Source organism: Zalophus californianus, chromosome 6 (assembly GCF_009762305.2).
Source record: "Zalophus californianus isolate mZalCal1 chromosome 6, mZalCal1.pri.v2, whole genome shotgun sequence".
Lineage (NCBI taxonomy): Eukaryota > Metazoa > Chordata > Mammalia > Carnivora > Otariidae > Zalophus > Zalophus californianus.
Genome location: NC_045600.1, coordinates 4,831,555 through 4,849,164, shown reverse-complemented (window position 1 = coordinate 4,849,164; position 17,610 = coordinate 4,831,555). Strand labels below are relative to the sequence as shown.

Below are 17,610 nucleotides of genomic sequence, written 5' to 3'. Positions count from 1 at the left end.
TCCTGACAGTGTATACCAAGTGAGGGTAGAGGGTTGGGCTCCCGCTCATCCCCATTGTTCTTAGTACCCTGGAACAGATCACGGACAACTCTCAAGCCTCTGGACGGTGGTGGTGGTGAGAGGTACTGGAGCCTGGAATGCCCTCTTTTGTTAGGTCTTTGCATTTTGAAAATGTGTGTAACCAACCGCTGAAGAGGATTTTCCAGGGGCCCCGGCATTGGTGACTGGGACTCTGAAAGCCAAAGACAAAGAGGCACCAAGTTTCAAATTGTTGGGGGCCAGACCCTGTCTTCTCCTCTAGTAAAGACCCACAGAACCCCCTTTATCCACCTCCGCTCCATGGCTCAGCTGTTGGCTTGAGGTAGCATGTTAGCTGCTTTTCCCTCTCTTCTGTGCTGGGGAGAGGGGGTTCTGCACTGGCCTTGGAACTGACCAAAGAGTGGTTCGGGTTCCTGCTGCACCGAGCCTAGAGAATTGGTTAGGAGTAAGTAAATCAGTTACATGGGGGAGGGGGGCAAGTATGAGAAATAAGGACTTTTCATCGGAAAGTCCTGGTATTGGGGGGGGTGACTTTGTTCTTTTTTAAATACTTCACAGTGTGGCCGGTGGGTGGGACCTGGTGAGTTCTTGTTCCTGATTAAATGAGCAGCCTTTGTGCCCTTTTCATTAACTACAGTTAGCCCTTCGGAAACTTCCGGTCTAGAAAGATCAGAATTAAGAGTGCTTAGGTCAGTCACACAAGCTGGTTAATTTAGTTGTCGTCCACCACCCACCCTGAGACTTTTTCGCAGGAATAGCCTAAAGACGAGCTGGCGTAGCGGAGCTGGAAGGACCGCCAGGAAAATGTGCTGTCTCTGTAGGAGATACTTTGTCCGGCGAACTTAGTCTCGTTTGTCTGAGGCACCCCTCTTCTTTGCACCAAGAAGGGAGGGGAGTTGCGGTTGCAGAGGGGAGCTGGGTTCCAGGAACTTCTGCCCCACCAACACAGATCCCCATGGGGGTTCCAGGCTGAAGGCGACTAAGCTTATCGTTTTGCTGTGAACAGGACTCTCTTCATTCGAGAATCTCTGATTTAAAAACAGTTCATCTCGGCGTCTGGGACATTGAGCTTTAACTTAGAACTCTGGTTTCACCCTGCTCGAAGTGGTGCCAGGAGATTCCTGCAGGTTTTTGGTCCCGGAGTCCAGCCTTTACAGTGCCGCCCCCACCCCCAGGGTGCGGAGTGAGCCCGGGCAAACCGCGGAGCGCCCTCCGCTTCCCGTTGAACAGGAAGCTTCTCTTGTTGCGTGCCCGGCTCTTCCACGTACTTTGTAATCTATTGAAGGTGGCCTTCTGCTCGACTTGTGCCGTTTTTCTCTAGTCTCTCAGCCCTTTAGTTGAAAACGGTGGCTTGGAGCACCAGAACCTTCTAGACTGTTAAGTGCGACTGGCTTTTTTTTTTTTCTTTTTTTTTTAGGAATGAACTCATTTTTAGCTAGGCCCACTTAACACACAGCTGGGGATAAGAACAGCTGTCATTCCCCCAGAGCTTCACGTGCATCTTCTCTTTGAGTCTTGGCAGCTACACGGCAGGTAGCAGTCCACCTTTTTACAGAGTGAGAAACTGAGGCGGAGAAGTTCAGTGATTTGCTCAAGGTCGTACAGCTGGTAGGAGTCGGCGTCAAGCCCGGCCCCGTGCCCCCCCCCCCCGCCCCGATCCACCGGCGCCTCTGCTGTCGGTGGCGTCCTGTGTAGTCTCCCAGTCGAGGGAAAACGCAAATCTTGGTTATTCTTAACAGTTTGATTATGAAGAGATGTTGAATATGAATATGAAGAGGCATGTTGAAGAGATACTCCAAGTAGCAGTATATGATTTTAGGCTTTTTAAAAATTACTTTTTTAGGATTTCAAATACTTTTTTTATTTTGTAGGTTATATATCAGTTGGTGCCATGAAGATTTTAGTCTTTACTCACGAAAAAAAAAAACCCCCTTTTAATCTAGTTTTCGGAAAATGACCTTTTCAATGTTTGCCTTCAAGTAAAATATAAAAGGCACCACCAACACACACTGCCTCATTTGCCACTCTGGGGAAGGAGGGTTTGCCAGGGAACTTACGAGTGGCTGCAATTCAACCTTTCCCTTCTTGCGTCCAAGGGTGTTTGTCCAAATACATTTTAAACTTTCATTCTAAAATCAATTATATTGCTACATGCTGGCACACATTTTGCAAATGACATTTTAAGAAAAAATACCACTTAATGATAACATTTAAGAAATCAAGAGTTTGGTAAATGGTACCTGGGACTTTGCCCTTTAATTTTGTGTATATTTGAAAATTTCCATGATAAGTTTTTAAAAATCAAGTTTCTGGGAATAAATTTAAGAAAATGTCAGGGGTGGGGTGGGCACACCTGTCCTGCTGCAGCAGGCACCTCACTGACATGGACACCCCACATTGGAACCCCAGATGGGTGGGGCAGGAAGTGGTTGTCTGTACGACTTATCTGTCAGCCCAGTGGACATTTTTTAAAGTTGGTTTATTAACAAAATTTGCAAACAATAAAATTCACCCTCTTTAGGTGAGTACCACTCTTGCGAATTTGGACAGACACGATCACGTAGCCGTGTCTGCATTCGAGAGAGACAGAGCATTTCAGTGTAATCATCAAAGAGTAAATGTTGTTATTCATTGTTATTCATTGGGAAGACGGATAATACACTTTTTTCTTATTAATACCTGATTGGAGTAGAACCCATTCATGTGAATCACTGTTGTTTTCCAAACTCTGATCTAACCTCCAGGTGGCGCAGTGGCACCAAATTTTTGTCCTACAAAGTTCTCTGAGCTCAGACCAGCTCCAGGGTTTAATGGTGTTTCAGATAACAGGCTAGCTCAAAGCCCTGTACACAGCAGGCATTTAGAAAATATTTGCTTACTGATAGGGTGATCCCCCAAGTAGAAGAAAGAAGGAGTATCTACAGGGTTGGAAGGGGGGCGGATACCAAGCTGGAGATGTTCTCAGAATTTAAAGTAGGAAATTCATACCGTCTTGAACAGACTTCCTCTAGAAGTAAGTTCCAGTCGCCAGAGAAGTTGGTTCACCAATGCTCCTCGAGGGAGGGAGAGTTTAACTAGATGACTCTGTCAGCTCAGGTTTTATAAAACAAAATCTTCAGGTCATCCTTTTCGCAGATCAAGGGTGAAGAAGGACCTTTGCGCTAGGGCCTTTGCTAACTTGATGACCGCAGAAATCTTTTGTGATGAGAGAGTGCTGGTAAGTTAGCTCTTACTGGTAAGGCATCGCTGACCTCGTGGCTTGTTTGTTAACTGTGCACCCTCACGTAGGGCAGTGAGGTGGCAGACGGGACAGAAGGAGCGTCTTTCTCGAAGATGTAAATTTTTTTTTCTAGTCTCTCTAGGAACTTTTAATCTCTCACCCCTCTACCACACACAGATCTGTAGGGAGTATTTGGAGAGAAAGTTTTGACAAAAGACCAAAGGTTGGTTCAGTGGAAATAGCAGGTAGGTAAGCTACCAAATCAGCAAGCTCCCTGGGTAGTGAGTCCGCATGGGGCTCCTCTTACACCCCAGTCCCAAAGCAGGGCTGGAAATCTGTCGTTTTTTTCTTTTGTTTCGTTTTGTTTTGTTTTTAATGCTCTCATTATTTGAAAAACAGTAACCTCCCTCCCACCCCCACCATCAAAAGTAGTAGTATGATAAAATTCAACAGTGGGAAAGGGTATGGGGTGTTCGCACCTGTCCACCAGTCCCTGGGGGCTCCTCCCCAAAACACCAGTACCAAGTTCATTTACTATGTTTCTTTCCAGAGATAATGTATATAAATGATTTTCTGTTTTACAAGGACTCTTCTGTGCCCTTTTTAAAAAAATTCTCTCTCCTAAAGATAATGTCTGTCAGTATAAAATGAACCCTCCCTCCTTTTTTTTTAAGCGGTTTTGTAGGGATCTATGTTTAAGACCCTCCCCCATCCGCTGCTTCCTTTTCACAGGGTGTCTTTGTTACCACAGCAGCTGCTCCTGGATACCTTGCTTTGCTCTCACCAAGAGATTCCTCTGTGGTTTGGGCTGGTGGTCTTTTGTGTTATTTCAAGAGTTTGGAGGAAAGAGCAGATATTTGAAGCGCACAGACCTCAGTGCCGGTCTGAGCTGCCATGGTCTGAGCTGCCCTGGCTCGCTCGCTGCGAGACCATGGCAGCGACTCGGGCTCTGTGAGCACCAGCACCCACACCTGTGAAATGGGAAGGGTGCTTCCCAGTCATGGGTACTCGGGGAATGTGGTGGCATCCTTTCCCTCCTGGGCGCCACCTATAACCGTAGTTGTTTGTATCTGTAAGGAAAACATTGTAGGGACTATATGATTTATGCCAGATGAGTCTACCCACTCCTACAAATCTCTCTCTCTCTCTCTTCTTTTTTTTTTTTTTCTTTTTGGTAAGAATGAAGCCAAGAAAAATTAAAGAAGATGATGCTCCAAGAACAATAGCTTGCCCTCATAAAGTAAGTAATGCTAGGGGAACAGTGTTTGTTAAACTGCCAATGAAGATTTAGAGAGCTCGTAAGCAATCTGCACTTTTATTTCCATCTAATAATTGAGGAACAAAAGTCTTTGTTTTCTAAATTCAAGAGGCTATATTTGTGGTGGGTTTTGTTGTTCAGTAAAGGCCACTTAAATTTAAATACTGTTAACGGGGCTACTGTAAGGCGCCAGTGTTTTTGCTCTTACTGTATATTGAACATACAATGTTAGGATTTTATTTCTTCCTTTTGGATCATGAACAAGTCAATCTTGAGACATTGGGTTGTGTCTCACCCATGGACCTTTGTGGGGCTGAAAGCTCGTTATGGAAATTTGGAAATTATTTTGGATGCTGCTAAAGTAAGCTTAATAAAACTACATCTCTCTCACAATTTTCTTAATTTGCCCTGTTAACTGTGTGTTACTAGAGGGGTGCTTAATTGTTTTCAAATGTGGCTAGTCTTCCAAAGGAAAGGATCACCTAAAAAGTACTTTGAGGTGTTGGTTGGGTCTGTTTCACACTTAGTTGGATGGATGTAAAACTTAACAGAAAAAGAAGTATCACGGAGGCGGGGAGAAAGTTTTAATGGGGTAAAGAATTTTTAAAAATCAGTAATTGAAGAAGGATGAGTTTCATTTGGCGATGTCCTTCTAATGACCACTCACAGGTTCTTTGGTTTTTCAGCACACTTAGTGAATGGTGATTTTGAGATGTAAAACAAGTTCCTTTGGGGGCCAACATGTAAAGAAGCATTTGAAAACAGTTAGGCCCTAAGTGTCTGTCCTCCCTCTAGCTTCTCTGTGTACTTCTTCCCCAAATTTACATTTTTTAAAAAAACTCCATTTGCTAAATGGAAACACCGCCCGGGGTCAAGGAGCCAAAGCCGTGGCTCCCCCTCCCTCGTGCCTGTGAGGCTGTCGTCCTGTCCGCTCCTCCTCCACTCGCCCTACCCCTGGACAGCAACTGCAGAAGAAGTTGGGAAGGCCATGCTTGTCCTGAGCGGTGCACGCCCGTCCACGCCCCCTCCCCGCTCCAGCGTCCGTGTGCCTGCTTCCTTTCCTGGTGTCTCACAAAATCAATTTCTTCTGTAGTTGCCATTCCTTGGAGACCCTCTTGCTTCTTTCTCTGTCAAGAAGGGGAAAGAGGCAAAGAGAGAAGAGGGAACAGTAGGCGATGGAGAGTGACAGCCCATTCTTGCAGCCCAGAATATGGGGCCCACCAAAGGTAGTGGTGGACTGCTCGCCTTTCAACCCCATTTGTTTACCAGGGCTTCTGCTACTTCAGCTGGGCACAGAGTTGGGTGAGGCAGCTGTGGTGTGGCTGGAATCCAGGCTGCTGGGTTCTACCCCCAGCTCGGCTCCTACGAGCAGTGTGACCTTGGGCAAGTCTCCTTAAAGACATCTCTGAGCCTCAGTTTCCTGATCTGTAACACGAGGGTTTGCATTAAATGAGAAGGCCTTTTCCAGCTGTGTGGTTTTTGTCTTAAGTCATTTAATATTTCTACTGTGATAATGAGTAAAACGTAAGTGGCGGGGGGACCGGGGGCGGTTTTGTTTCTTGGGTCAGTGAAGGCTGTTGTTTTAAGTGGTTGAATTCTTTGTAACACTTTGCAGTGAGAACCACTAAGCTTCTCTCTCTGTTTGAAGGGCTGCACAAAGATGTTCAGGGATAACTCTGCCATGCGAAAGCACCTGCACACCCACGGCCCCCGAGTCCACGTCTGTGCAGAGTGTGGCAAAGCTTTTGTTGAGAGCTCAAAACTAAAACGACACCAACTGGTTCATACTGGAGAGAAGCCCTTTCAGGTAGAGCTCGTCCCTTCTCCCCCTCCACACACCACCTGGCAAGTGTAGGCGGGGCTATGGGCACTGGAGGGCCGGAGAGACGGGGCTCTCAGCGCTCCTTAGGGAGAAACCCAAACGGTGTCCCGTTGGCGAGGCCGCAAGGGCTGCCGCAGCACTTGGCTTTCCCCGTGTGCAGCGTCTCCGGTCCTAGAGACGGGGGGACAGGGTGTATCGGGGTGTTGATGGGGTGTACTTTGTATCAGGAGGAAAACTGGATTGCTCAACAGCAAGCCTAAAACTGCATTTCTAGTGCATTCACTGTGGGATTGAAGCAGTTTATTTTCGGTAGTTGATGGCAGTATATTGAATTACTAATTGACGGGGGAACTTCCAAAATTTTACCGAATGGAATAAGTATAGGCGATGTTTTGTCTTGTTTTTAGAAACCCATCGCAAGTGAACGAACTAGCAATGCAGCTCTCAATTTTTTTTTTTAAAGATTTATTTATTTGAGAGAGCGAGAATGAGAGAGAGAGAGCACATGAGAGGTGGGAGGGTTAGAGGAAGAAGCAGGCTCCTCGCTAAGCAGGGAGCCCGATGCGGGACTCGATCCCGGGACTCCAGGATCATGACCTGAGCCGAAGGCAGTCGCTCAACCAACTGAGCCACCCAGGCGCCCCGCAGCTCTCGATTTAACACGGTTCTTTTTGATAACCTGACACCAGAAACCTTCCTAATCGATTGTATTTCATTATTTGAAGCATTGACATAAGTACTAAGACCATAACATGATCCCGAGGAAGATTCTTGGTGTTTTGCCAAGTGTGTCTCTTACTCCGTATTTAAAATAATTCCTGAGAGCTGTGCCTGGGTTTCGGAGTGGTCCGCATGCAGAGTTCGAGCCCCGTGCCTGTTCGTCCTGGGGTGGGACTGGGCCCGGGACCGGCGCGTTTCCCCAGAGCGTGGAGGACGAGGTGTGTGGCCCAAGAGGCGGGCCGTGCACCACGCCGCCCGCCGCCCCGCCCTCTTGGCCCCGGCACAGTCACTGAGCTGGGTCATCTCTGGTCTTTCCTCGACAGTGCACATTCGAAGGCTGCGGGAAACGCTTTTCACTGGACTTCAATTTGCGCACACACGTGCGAATCCATACCGGAGACAGGCCCTATGTGTGCCCCTTCGACGGCTGTAATAAGAAGTTTGCTCAGTCAACTAACCTGAAATCTCACATCTTAACACACGCTAAGGCCAAAAACAACCAGTGAGAAGAAGATGGAGAAGACCCTTCTCGACCCCGGGGAGCATCTTCCAGGAGTGTGATTGGGAATAAATAGGCCTCTCCTTTGTATATTGTTTCTAGGAAAGAATTTTAAAAATGAATCCTACACACCTAAGGGACATGTTTTGATAAAGTAGTAAAAATTTAAAAAAAAAACTTTAATAAGATGACATTGCTAAGATGCTCTATCTTGCTCTGTAATCTCGTTTCAAAAACACGGTGTTTTTGTAAAGTGTGGTCCCAACAGGAGGACAATTCATGAACTTCGCATCAAAAGACAATTCTTTATACAACAGTGCTAAAAATGGGACTTCTTTTCACATTCTTATAAATATGAAGCTCACCTGTTGCTTACAATTTTTTTAATTTTGTATTTTCCAAGTGTGCATATTGTACACTTTTTGGGGATATGCTTAGTAATGCTATGTGTGATTTTTCTGGAGGTTGATAACTTTGCTTGCAGTAGATTTTCTTTAAAAGAATGGGCAGTTACATGCATACTTCAAAAGTATTTTCCTGTAAAAAAAAGTTATATAGGTTTTGTTTGCTATCTTAATTTTGGTTGTATTCTTTGATGTTAACACATTTTGTATAATTGTATCGTATAGCTGTATTGAATCATGTAGTATCAAATATTAGATGTGATTTAATAGTGTTAATCAATTTAAACCCATTTTAGTCACTTTTTTTTTCCGAAAAATACTGCCAGATGCTGATGTTCAGTGTAATTTCTTTGCCTGTTCAGTTACAGAAAGTGGTGCTCAGTTGTAGAATGTCTTGTACCTTTTACCACCTGACGTGTACACCCCGTGTAACAGAAAAGGGCAACAATAAAACAGCAATCCTACAGAAAGAATATGGCAGAAAAAGATCTGTAAGCACAGTCTTATTTCCTTTTGTTGTCCAGAATAATTATAATTCTCGAGCCTCCCAGAAATTGGAAGCTAAATAAAGCAACTCAAGTTTCCTTTATTTTGCACTCAACTACAGTGACTTGTGATTGCAGCGGTGCATAGATATTTCAGGACTTCCTACGCGTGCTGAATTCTGGGAGAGAGTAGGTGACAGGCATCCCAAGTTAAGGAACTACCTCAGAGTACCCCAAACCAGGCCCGTTGGTGATAGGATTTTGATGTTAGCTCCCCCCCTTCCCCCCCGCCCCCCCGCCCCCCCAAAAGTGTGACTGGAGCAGTTGTGCCCCGGCCTGTGTGTGTGCTCTCAAGGTAAGCTGTCACCTGGACGGGGCGCGAGCAGAGGGGAGACCCGAGGGCACTTGCCGGCACAGGCTGCCTTCACGGCGGCTCCAGCGGGTCCTTGGCTGGCCTGATGGGAAGCGCTTAGGGTTCTTCCTGGCTGTTGGTCGGAGAGCCTTGGTTCCTCCATCTAGCGGAGTCTTTCAGGGCTGGCCCATGTAGCAGCTGCATGCCGGTGGCTTCATTTTCCTGCTTCTCACCGGATACCGAGCACAGACCGGCAGGGTGATTTGATGATGAAGAATACTGTACTCAGTGAGTACTTTACCTCTCACATTGTGACCTCCTAAGTGTAAGATTATAATTTTTGCATTTTACTTAGAGTCCGATATCACACTCATGAGACTATTTTATAAACTGCCATGATACAGCAAAAATCCCACTTATTCAGAGCGCAGACATGCCGTGTGTGCTTGCGTGCTTGACTCTGCGGGGCCGGTGACGAGCTAGCTACTGTCTGAGATTTGTGTGCCACATGTCCAGGACACCATCGGGTCAGAATGCAGCCCTGTGTCTCACAGCTTCTCCGTCGGTCCCGTACAGGAGGATTGGTGGCCTAATAACAGGGACCCTGTGGCTCTCCGGAATTTTGAAGTGCCTTCTGAGTCCTAAATGACAAATTTAACTTGAGACACTTTTTCTTATTTGTTCAGAATCTGGTATCCATTGGGTAGTTTGATGGAACTGAGTTAATCAGAAGACCCCAGCTGTTCTCGGGATAAGCCCGGCTTTGCTGTATCTGGCAGGCAGGAGAGAGGTAAGCCGGCGGCGGAGGCCCATCGAAGCTGCGTGCCCCAGCGCCAACGTGTGCTTCTCTGACTAGACCTGGGGCGGAGGCCTCCCCCAACGCCCCTGGCGTGAGCACCCCTACCTCCCCTCCCCACCAGGTGAGCAGTCTCTGGGCGATGGCCGCCTTAGGAGTCCGGGGCCGCGCCACCCGCGCCCAGCACTGCCACACGGGAGCCCGGGCCCGGCGCTGTCCCCGGGATCCGTGCCCAGGGGCCCATGGCCAGGCCAACTTGTGCCGTGGGGAGGTGTCGCCAGCAGGACCCGCAGAGCCACACCGTGAGCTACAGAGAAGCCAGGCTCCCGTGTGGAGCGAGGCCCCCCCCACCCCCCCGTGCCTTGATCCCTTGGGGGATGCCTTGGTCATCTCTTCCACCCCTCCCTCTGTCTCTGAGGGGAACAGCTGTCGCTCCCCAGGCCCCTGTGTCCATGTGTCTCTCATGGTCTGCAGAGTTCATCTCTTGATAGGAATTGACGTGGGGACTTGAAGGTGGTGGAATGTCCCAGGTTCCCGGTTGGCGGGGCACTCTCCATTCCCAGTAGTGTAGGAAGCTCCTCAGGGAGCGGCAGTGAAAGACGAGCCGTTGTCCTCATTGGCTGTAACCGAAACCCGTCGTGCTTGTGGCTAGAATTTATAATTTTGCTGAAGATGTAATTTACTGCAGTTTGAAGTGGTGTTCTAACAGTGAGTCCTTTGTCTTGAGGATTAACCTGATTTATAAGTAATACTGACAGACATATTTTCTTACATCCGAACTGAAATAAATGCATGTTTCTAGCATATGTAATATAAAAGCTCCAGAGGATAAGTTTACATTTAACAAGATGTTGTTTTCTATTTTTGGATTTCTTATTATTTTACCCCCTTTTTTGGTAGTGGGGGTTTAGGGGGAAGCATAATATTTGTATAAAGAACTGTCACCCCAGAGTGACATTTATTTTCCAAGGTGACACTGAACTCACGCTGTTGGTTTCATATGGTGTTTGTGTGCTGTGCCTAGATTCAAGGCCTGAGGATTTGAGGAGAATCAAGACTTTTTCCTCCGTTTGGTTTTCATGTGCAGGTTCTTTTAAATGTCACTTACTTTGCTGAATTTGAGTCAAGCAAGGCCCTTTGACAGAGTGGTATCTCGATGCCTACCAGCGTTTCCAAGCGGTGTTCTAGATGGTTTCTTCACAGATAGAGGAGAGGGAGTCCCTTCCATTCAGCGAGAACCCAGAAAGACTCGGCGGGCTGCCTGAGTGGTCGCCGCAGTGCGGTGGGGGGGGGGGCCGGGGGGGGGTCACTGCTGCCCCCGCCCTGCTGCTGCCCCCGCCCTGCTGCTGCCCCCGCCCTGCCCAGCAAAACCTAGCTACCCTCACACACCTCGCAGTTTATGTCCATGGCGCCGGAACACCTGGTTCCCTCCCACATTTTTGAGTTGGAAACCTGATGATTCTACCCGGCACTGCAGGCAGAGAGAATTGATGGCTTCTTGTCTGACTCCTGTGTGGCCTGGGATCAGCAGGGCTCAGGAAAGCCGTGTTGTGAATCTTGGATTCCTTATGTTCCTTCTATTTTCTGGACATCTGACCACCAGCAAGAGCAAGGATCCCAAGAGGTCAGTATAGTGGGAGAGCAGAAGCTGTTCACAGGCGTCCCCTTCATGCCCTAACCCCGCCCTGAGGCTTCCTCCTTAGCTGTTCTACTGGCCCATGGAAGCCAGCGGCCTGCCTGTCCCTGGATGGCCCCACACCCCGGGTGCTTGCGTGACTTTGTAGCCCGTGTCCCGGCTCTCATTGGCATTAGTGGAAGTCCAGCAGGTGATGGCAGGTGCGTGCCACCAGAACTCCAAGCTCTGCTTCCTTGCAGCTCCGGTCATGCACGCCATAGCCTGCACTTGGACTTTTACAGAAGGTCCTCGGCACCTTCAGAATCCCTCTCGCCTGCGCAGACGCAGCTGAATGTCTGGCTAGGTCTCCTGCACCCTAACTTACTGGCCTTGGCCAACTTGGTTACTGCTCATGTTGTGCTTAGGTTCCCTGGTTGCATGAAGACGATGTGAGTGCAGGCCCTTTAGAGCCGCGGCATCGGGCTTCTAGAAGGAGGCCAGGCGCCCCACAAGTGGCGAAGTGGGAGTATCCGTGGCTGGAAGGCTGCCTCCATCCTCTCCAGGCCAGAGCGATTAGCAGGGCGTTGGAGAGGATGTCTAAGCTGGAACCGTGTGGAGACGTGGGCGGGGTGGGTGGCGTACTCTTGACACTTTCTCCGGTCGCCTTATCAGAACTGGAAGGGAATGTTGAACGTGCACCTGGGCATTAGTTTAGGTCAGCAGGCAAATCGAGCTTACTGCAGGCCAGGCCCCCCGCTCCCCACGTTTCTGACCAGCGTTCTGGGAGTCTGCAGAGGGGGAGTGTGTGGTAGTATCACGTTCATCCAAGTCACAGTGATTGATTTTCCACAAAGTGGCAAGTTTGATCAAACTGCTTTTCCTTCAAGACCCTCAGATGCCATAAGAGACAGCGTCGGGGTGTTGCAGGGACGGGGGCGGTTGCTTTGCCGCTGTCTGGGGGCCGCACAACGTCTGCATATGGAGTGGAGGGGAAAGGGCATCAGTACCAAACAGAATAACCTTTTTTTTCTACAACATCCATAACTGTTACGAGGCTCTGTTACCTACAGATGGTGATTGGTCAAGCCATTTTCACAGAACAATTCTGTTTTTTTTCCACTTCCTGGTAACTTCTGTAGGCCCTGACTCAAGGACTTAGCATTGTGTCTCATGTACATCTTTTCTTAAATGTTCTTTGCCATTTCTGGAATTGTCGTCCTTGGTTTTTTCCTTAGCTCATAGGTCATAGATGCAGAAATATTATAGTATTTAAGGCATCCGCATCAAGCATCAGATGGCTTTGCATCCAGAAAAACATTTAACGATAACTCCGTTTGAAGCACCACGCATGTGTAACCTGGCTTCTAAAGTATAATAAACGCATAATGTTGTTAAGCTTTTGAACGCCTGTGGTTCCTGTTTGTCCCTCAGTCTTCCACGCCGCCTCTTGCGGAGTCTGGTTACACAGCCAGCCGGGCCTGGGGCAGCTCCCCGCGGGTCCCCTTCTGGCACAGGAATGGAAGCTCGCGGGACTCCACTCACCCCAGCCAGAAATGCTTCCTTCACCTCTCAGCTGCAAGATGGGCTAGCAGGCCAGAGCTTTAACGAGGACCTCACCCACTTTCGGAAGGCACAGCCAAAAGAAATGCCCATGTGTTGGGGCCCACGGACCCCCAGCGTTCGTTCTGGGAACGCTGGTGCCAGAAAGAACTCACTACTGGGGATAGACTTAACAAGCTGGATGAACTGTACCGAGAGCTAGTTAGGATTTGGCCAAAAGCAAAATGCAGAGAGGGGTCTTGCTCTCCCCTGGCTGGGCCCTGGTGTCCGAGGTATTGCACCAGGAGGTTTAGTCTTAACTCTCCTTAATTCGTGTGACTTTCCCTTCTTTTTGCTAATGACAGAAGGGGCTGCTGACAGTGCTGTGGAAGTGGCAGCTCCCAGGCCCACGTAAGGCCCAGAACTGCTGAGTGAAGGCTCGAGGTAGAGAGCTGAGCTGAGGGGTGGCCGTGGTGAAAAGTCGTGTGTGTGTCTTCAGATTTTAGATAGAAAGGAACGGAGGTCATCGAGGGTCCCTGGACTTGCTTTTGTGGGTGCCGCCAGATAACAATGAAGCCAGGGTCCCTCCTTTGCTCTCCAGCTGCCTGCGGCAACCTGTTGCGAACCTACTGTGCCCAGGACCATGCTGGGCATTGTGAGCCACGGTTGCATGTACTCCTCCAAACTGCTGCTAGGCCGGGGAGTTCTGCAGCACTGGCCCCTCGGACACCTTAGGGAGAAGGCGGGTCCCTGTTTCTGGAGCCGGACTCTGCCCTCCCCCACCCCGAGTCTTAGAACAGTGCATCGCTGGCCTTGGAAGCTGGCTCCCGGGGCTGCCCACGGTCAGTGGGCCTCAACCCCTTGTTCTGGCCCCAGCTGCTCCCCTCCAGCTTCCTGCGGTCACTGTGCTGTGCCAGTCTCCTAGCTGGCTCGCTCACCGCCCCACCTGCACCCTGCAGAATAAAAGCCAAAGCTTTCACCTACCGTCAGAGCTAAGCCCCAGCCCCGACCCACTTCAACCTCTCCATCTCCTCCCCTTCCCCCGCACGTTTCCATTCCCGAGCCTTCCCCTGTCCCTGAATTCCCGGGTTGGCTCGTTCGTTCAGAGCGAATTGTGTGTCAGGCTGCGTTTTCGGTGCTGAGGGGAAACTTGCATTACACCTGGCAGGGCGGGCCCGGGGGACGCTTGCGCCCAGCTGCTGGTAGACCTGGCTCGAGGCCCCGTGAGTCTCCAGCCCCGGCGGTGGCTCCTGCCTGTCCTCCCACGCCTCGCGAGACAAAGTCCTCGCCCCTGTCCTGCCCTCCCTTCCCGGGGCCGCGCGGGGCCTGAGGGTTCCGTAGTTGTGCGCCTCCACCTCCGGCCGCGGGGGGGGCGCTGCGCCCGGCCGCTCCGGAGCCGCGCGGGGCGGGGGTGGAGGGGCAGGTGCGCGTGCGCGTGCGCGCGGCCGGCAGCCGGGACCCCCGGAAAGCCGGCCCTCCTGGGGACGCCGGGCGACTTCCGGAGCCGGCTGGGGCGGGGACGCCGAGGGGCCCCTCCCGCGCGGCGTCGCCCGCCGCTGAGCTTGCCGGGGGCCGGAGCACGGCTGGTGGGTGGGGCGCAGGCCCGCGTGCGGATGACCTTGGGTCCCAGGGGCTTCATCCTCCCCCGCACGGGCTGGGAGGCTTGTTTCCTAGGGCGGCGTGGGAGGGTAGCCCGGGCCGCGAGAGTTCGGGAGGCCGAGGCTCCTGCTGCCAGCCAGCGGCCGCCGGGAGAGGCCGGAGGGCAGGGGAGCCGTTCCAGGAGGGCTCCGGGTGCACCCCCCAGGCCGCGGAGGGGGTGGCTCCCCCGGAGGTGGGGCAGGGCGAACAGAGGTCCCCCGTGGCCGACCACGCCTGTCCTGGGTGAAGTGGGAGAGGAGCGGCCCGGGCCAGGGGGCTTCAGTGTGCTGGTTTGGGAGGAAGGGGCGGGAAGCTCTCCACCCTCCGTGCCGCAGGCGGCGGCGGCGGGCCAAGGTTACCCCGCAGCAGACCACTTCCACTCGCGTCTCACCTGCTCTTCCACACGCCGCGCTGCTGCCGTCACCCGGTTCTAATGCCCGGTCACTGGCCCCCACCCGTTAGTCCCCAGGGGTGGTCCATCTCCATCTGGCCCGGCTTTTCTTGGCCTCCTTATGGTGACCCTAGCCTGCCACTGCCATAGGGGCTCCCAGACCTTGTCTTCCCTGACACCTGCCCACTCTAGTCTCCGTCCTGGGGTCCTGCTCTCTGCCCCTCCTGCTTCCCCAGGGTCTCACCGCAGTCTCAACCTGGGCGTCCCCAGCCTAAGAGGTCTCCACCACCCTCCGCTCCAAGCCCCATGTCCTGGCTTCACTCCCCCCTACCTTCTCGCCTCCCCTTGCCCCTCTGGCTCCCCTGGCAGAACCCCACCTGGCCGTGGACCCAGCAGCCTCTGCCCTCATGCACCCACCCACTCACACATTCACTCAACACGTTCTTCACACCCGGAGGCCCAGCGGGTACCCCCATGTCTGCTCCCTGTCCTGTGTCCCCATCGTAGTGAATGTTCCCACCATCCATGGGGACAGGCCAACCGGAATTCCCAAGGGGCCTGTCCTCGTGGCCTGCCCCGCCGCCGTACTCTCGGGTATTAGTCCTGCTCACTCTGCCGCCCAAACCTGCCTGGATGCCCCCAGGGAAGCTTTCAGGGTCTGCTCACCAGGCCAGGGAGCCTGCCACCCTTGAGAGCCACATGGTGGTGACACAGGGAGGGAGCTCAGGGGATGAGACCCAGCTTGGCACCGCAGACATTTCCTGCCAGGCTTCCCATTTGGCAGCGCGTACTCTTCCCGGAAACTTCATGGAAGCACCATGGCCTTGCCCTCGGGGGGCTTCCTTGGAGGAAGACTGATCATCACAGCCCGAGTGCTGTCAGCTAGCCCCGGGACAGTGTGGCCGGGCCAGGGTTGGAGCCAGTGTCCCCCGCAAGCTGGGCTCCCAGCAGCCACTGCCCCTTCTCCGGTGTGCCCAGGACACAGTGGACACCGGCACCAGCCTCCCCCGCCCCCAGGGTGGGTGGGTGTCAGGGAGGTCAGCGTAGGGGGCCACTGCCGAAAGGGAGCGGAGACCAAGGAGCACCCAGGCTGGGGCCCGGGCCTGTCCAAGTTTCCTGCCCCTCTAGTGCCTGAACTGTCGCTCCAGGCTGCCGCCCCTGCAGCCACAGAACTTGGCGAGCGGACCACAGGGGACCACAGGAGTCGAGGGGGCGAGCCCGGGCTGACCCGGTGGCTCAGAGGGGCCCACCCGGGGACGGACGAGGGGCTCTTGATTTACGAGTGCCGCTGAACAGCCCCGTGGAAGCAGCCAGTGAGGGGAGCGGGGAGAGGGACGCCACTATAGCCATTCCTTGCACCGGGGGCCCAGAGGGAGAGAAAGGGAAAAAAGCAGTCAGTGCCTGTGTGTGCGCGCTGGCCTCCAGCACTGGAGAAATCTGGGGAGGACAGTTGACTGTTGACTATTGTCTGTTGACTCAGTTTCCCTCAAACTGCCATGGGGGCTTCATCCATCACTGTTCCTTCCTGCGCGCTCCTGCCTGCTTGTGCTGGAGCCTTCCCTTCCCAACCTTGAGATGCCCTTTGGTGTACACACACACACACACACACACACACACACACACACACACACACACACACACACACACACACACACACACACACACACACACACACACACACACACACACACACACACACACACACACACACACACACACACACACACACACACACACACACACACACACACACACACACACACACACACACACACACACACACACACACACACCCCAGGCCTCCTCTTCTCACGCGCCTCATGGCCTCCTGTGGGGTCTGTAAGGCATGAGCCGGAGCCTATCACTGCCCCCAGGGAAAACCAGCAAACTCCTGGCTGTGGCCATGACGCATGGCAGAGAACCCAAGGAAGGAGCAGACCAGGCTGGCCCAGGGGTCCACCGAGGCTGCTTCCTCCTCCGCTGTCCCTGCGGGCATCCCAGCCCCATTTCCTTGGGTCAGAAGTCACGGATGTGCCATGGTGCATTTGTCCCTCTTACAAACCTTCCTCAGAAGCCCCAGCCACTGCTTTCACTGACCAGATCTGGGACACGTGGCCACCTCCAGCTGCAAGGGAGTCTGGAAGGGTATTTTCATCCAGACACGCTGAAGCCCGGAACACACTGGGTTCCATTAGAAAAGGGCAGAGTGGCTATTCGGTAGGCACCTAGGAGGCTCAGCACTGCTACGTGACTTGGCCCGGTGGCCCTCTCCAACCTCACGGCCCCTGCAGCGAGCCTTGCTGCCCTTCCCGCTGCCCTCTGCCCTCCGCCCATGGACTCGGCTCCATCTGATCCCTTGGCTCCAGCCCCACTCTCCCCTCCGTGGCCCGGTGGGCTCCTGCCCCGCTGAGACTTCAGATATCTCCGAGAGGACTGTCCCGAGCCTAGAGGGGTAAATAACGTAAGGAGTGCTTATCTGCTGAGATGCCACGCAACTATTAACAAAAACGTGGCCAACTTGAACACACTCGTCAGGGAGAAGTTCTCTGTTGTGAGTTGAACTGTGTCCCCCCAAAAGATAGGTTGGAGTCCTTAGCCTAGGTACAGGGCCTTTGCGGATGTTATTAGTCAAACTGAGCTCATCCTGGAGGAGGCTGGGCCCCTGTGCCAGCGACGGTGTCCTGATAAACAGAGGGGGAGACAGAGATGCCCCAGGGGGCGGCCAAGCGGGGACGGAGGGGCAGACTGGAGGACGATGCCTACCAGCTGAGGGTTGCCGGCCGCCGCCAGGTGCTGGAGAGGCGGGGAAGGATGCTCCCTGGGCAGCCTCGG

At 52.4% G+C, this 17,610-nt stretch overlaps 1 protein-coding gene across 1 annotated transcript in view; it reads left to right on the top strand.

The window, feature by feature from the left end:
- Positions 1-8,551, top strand: part of YY1 (YY1 transcription factor) — a 28,967-nt gene extending 20,416 nt beyond the window's left edge. The window contains exons 3-5 of the mRNA XM_027572603.2: positions 4,439-4,499; positions 6,166-6,324; positions 7,383-8,551. Of these exons, the coding sequence (XP_027428404.1) occupies positions 4,439-4,499; positions 6,166-6,324; positions 7,383-7,565 (403 nt within the window). The 3' untranslated portion in view covers positions 7,566-8,551. The remainder of the gene's footprint in view (positions 1-4,438; positions 4,500-6,165; positions 6,325-7,382) is intronic.
- Positions 8,552-17,610: the final 9,059 nt, after the last annotated feature.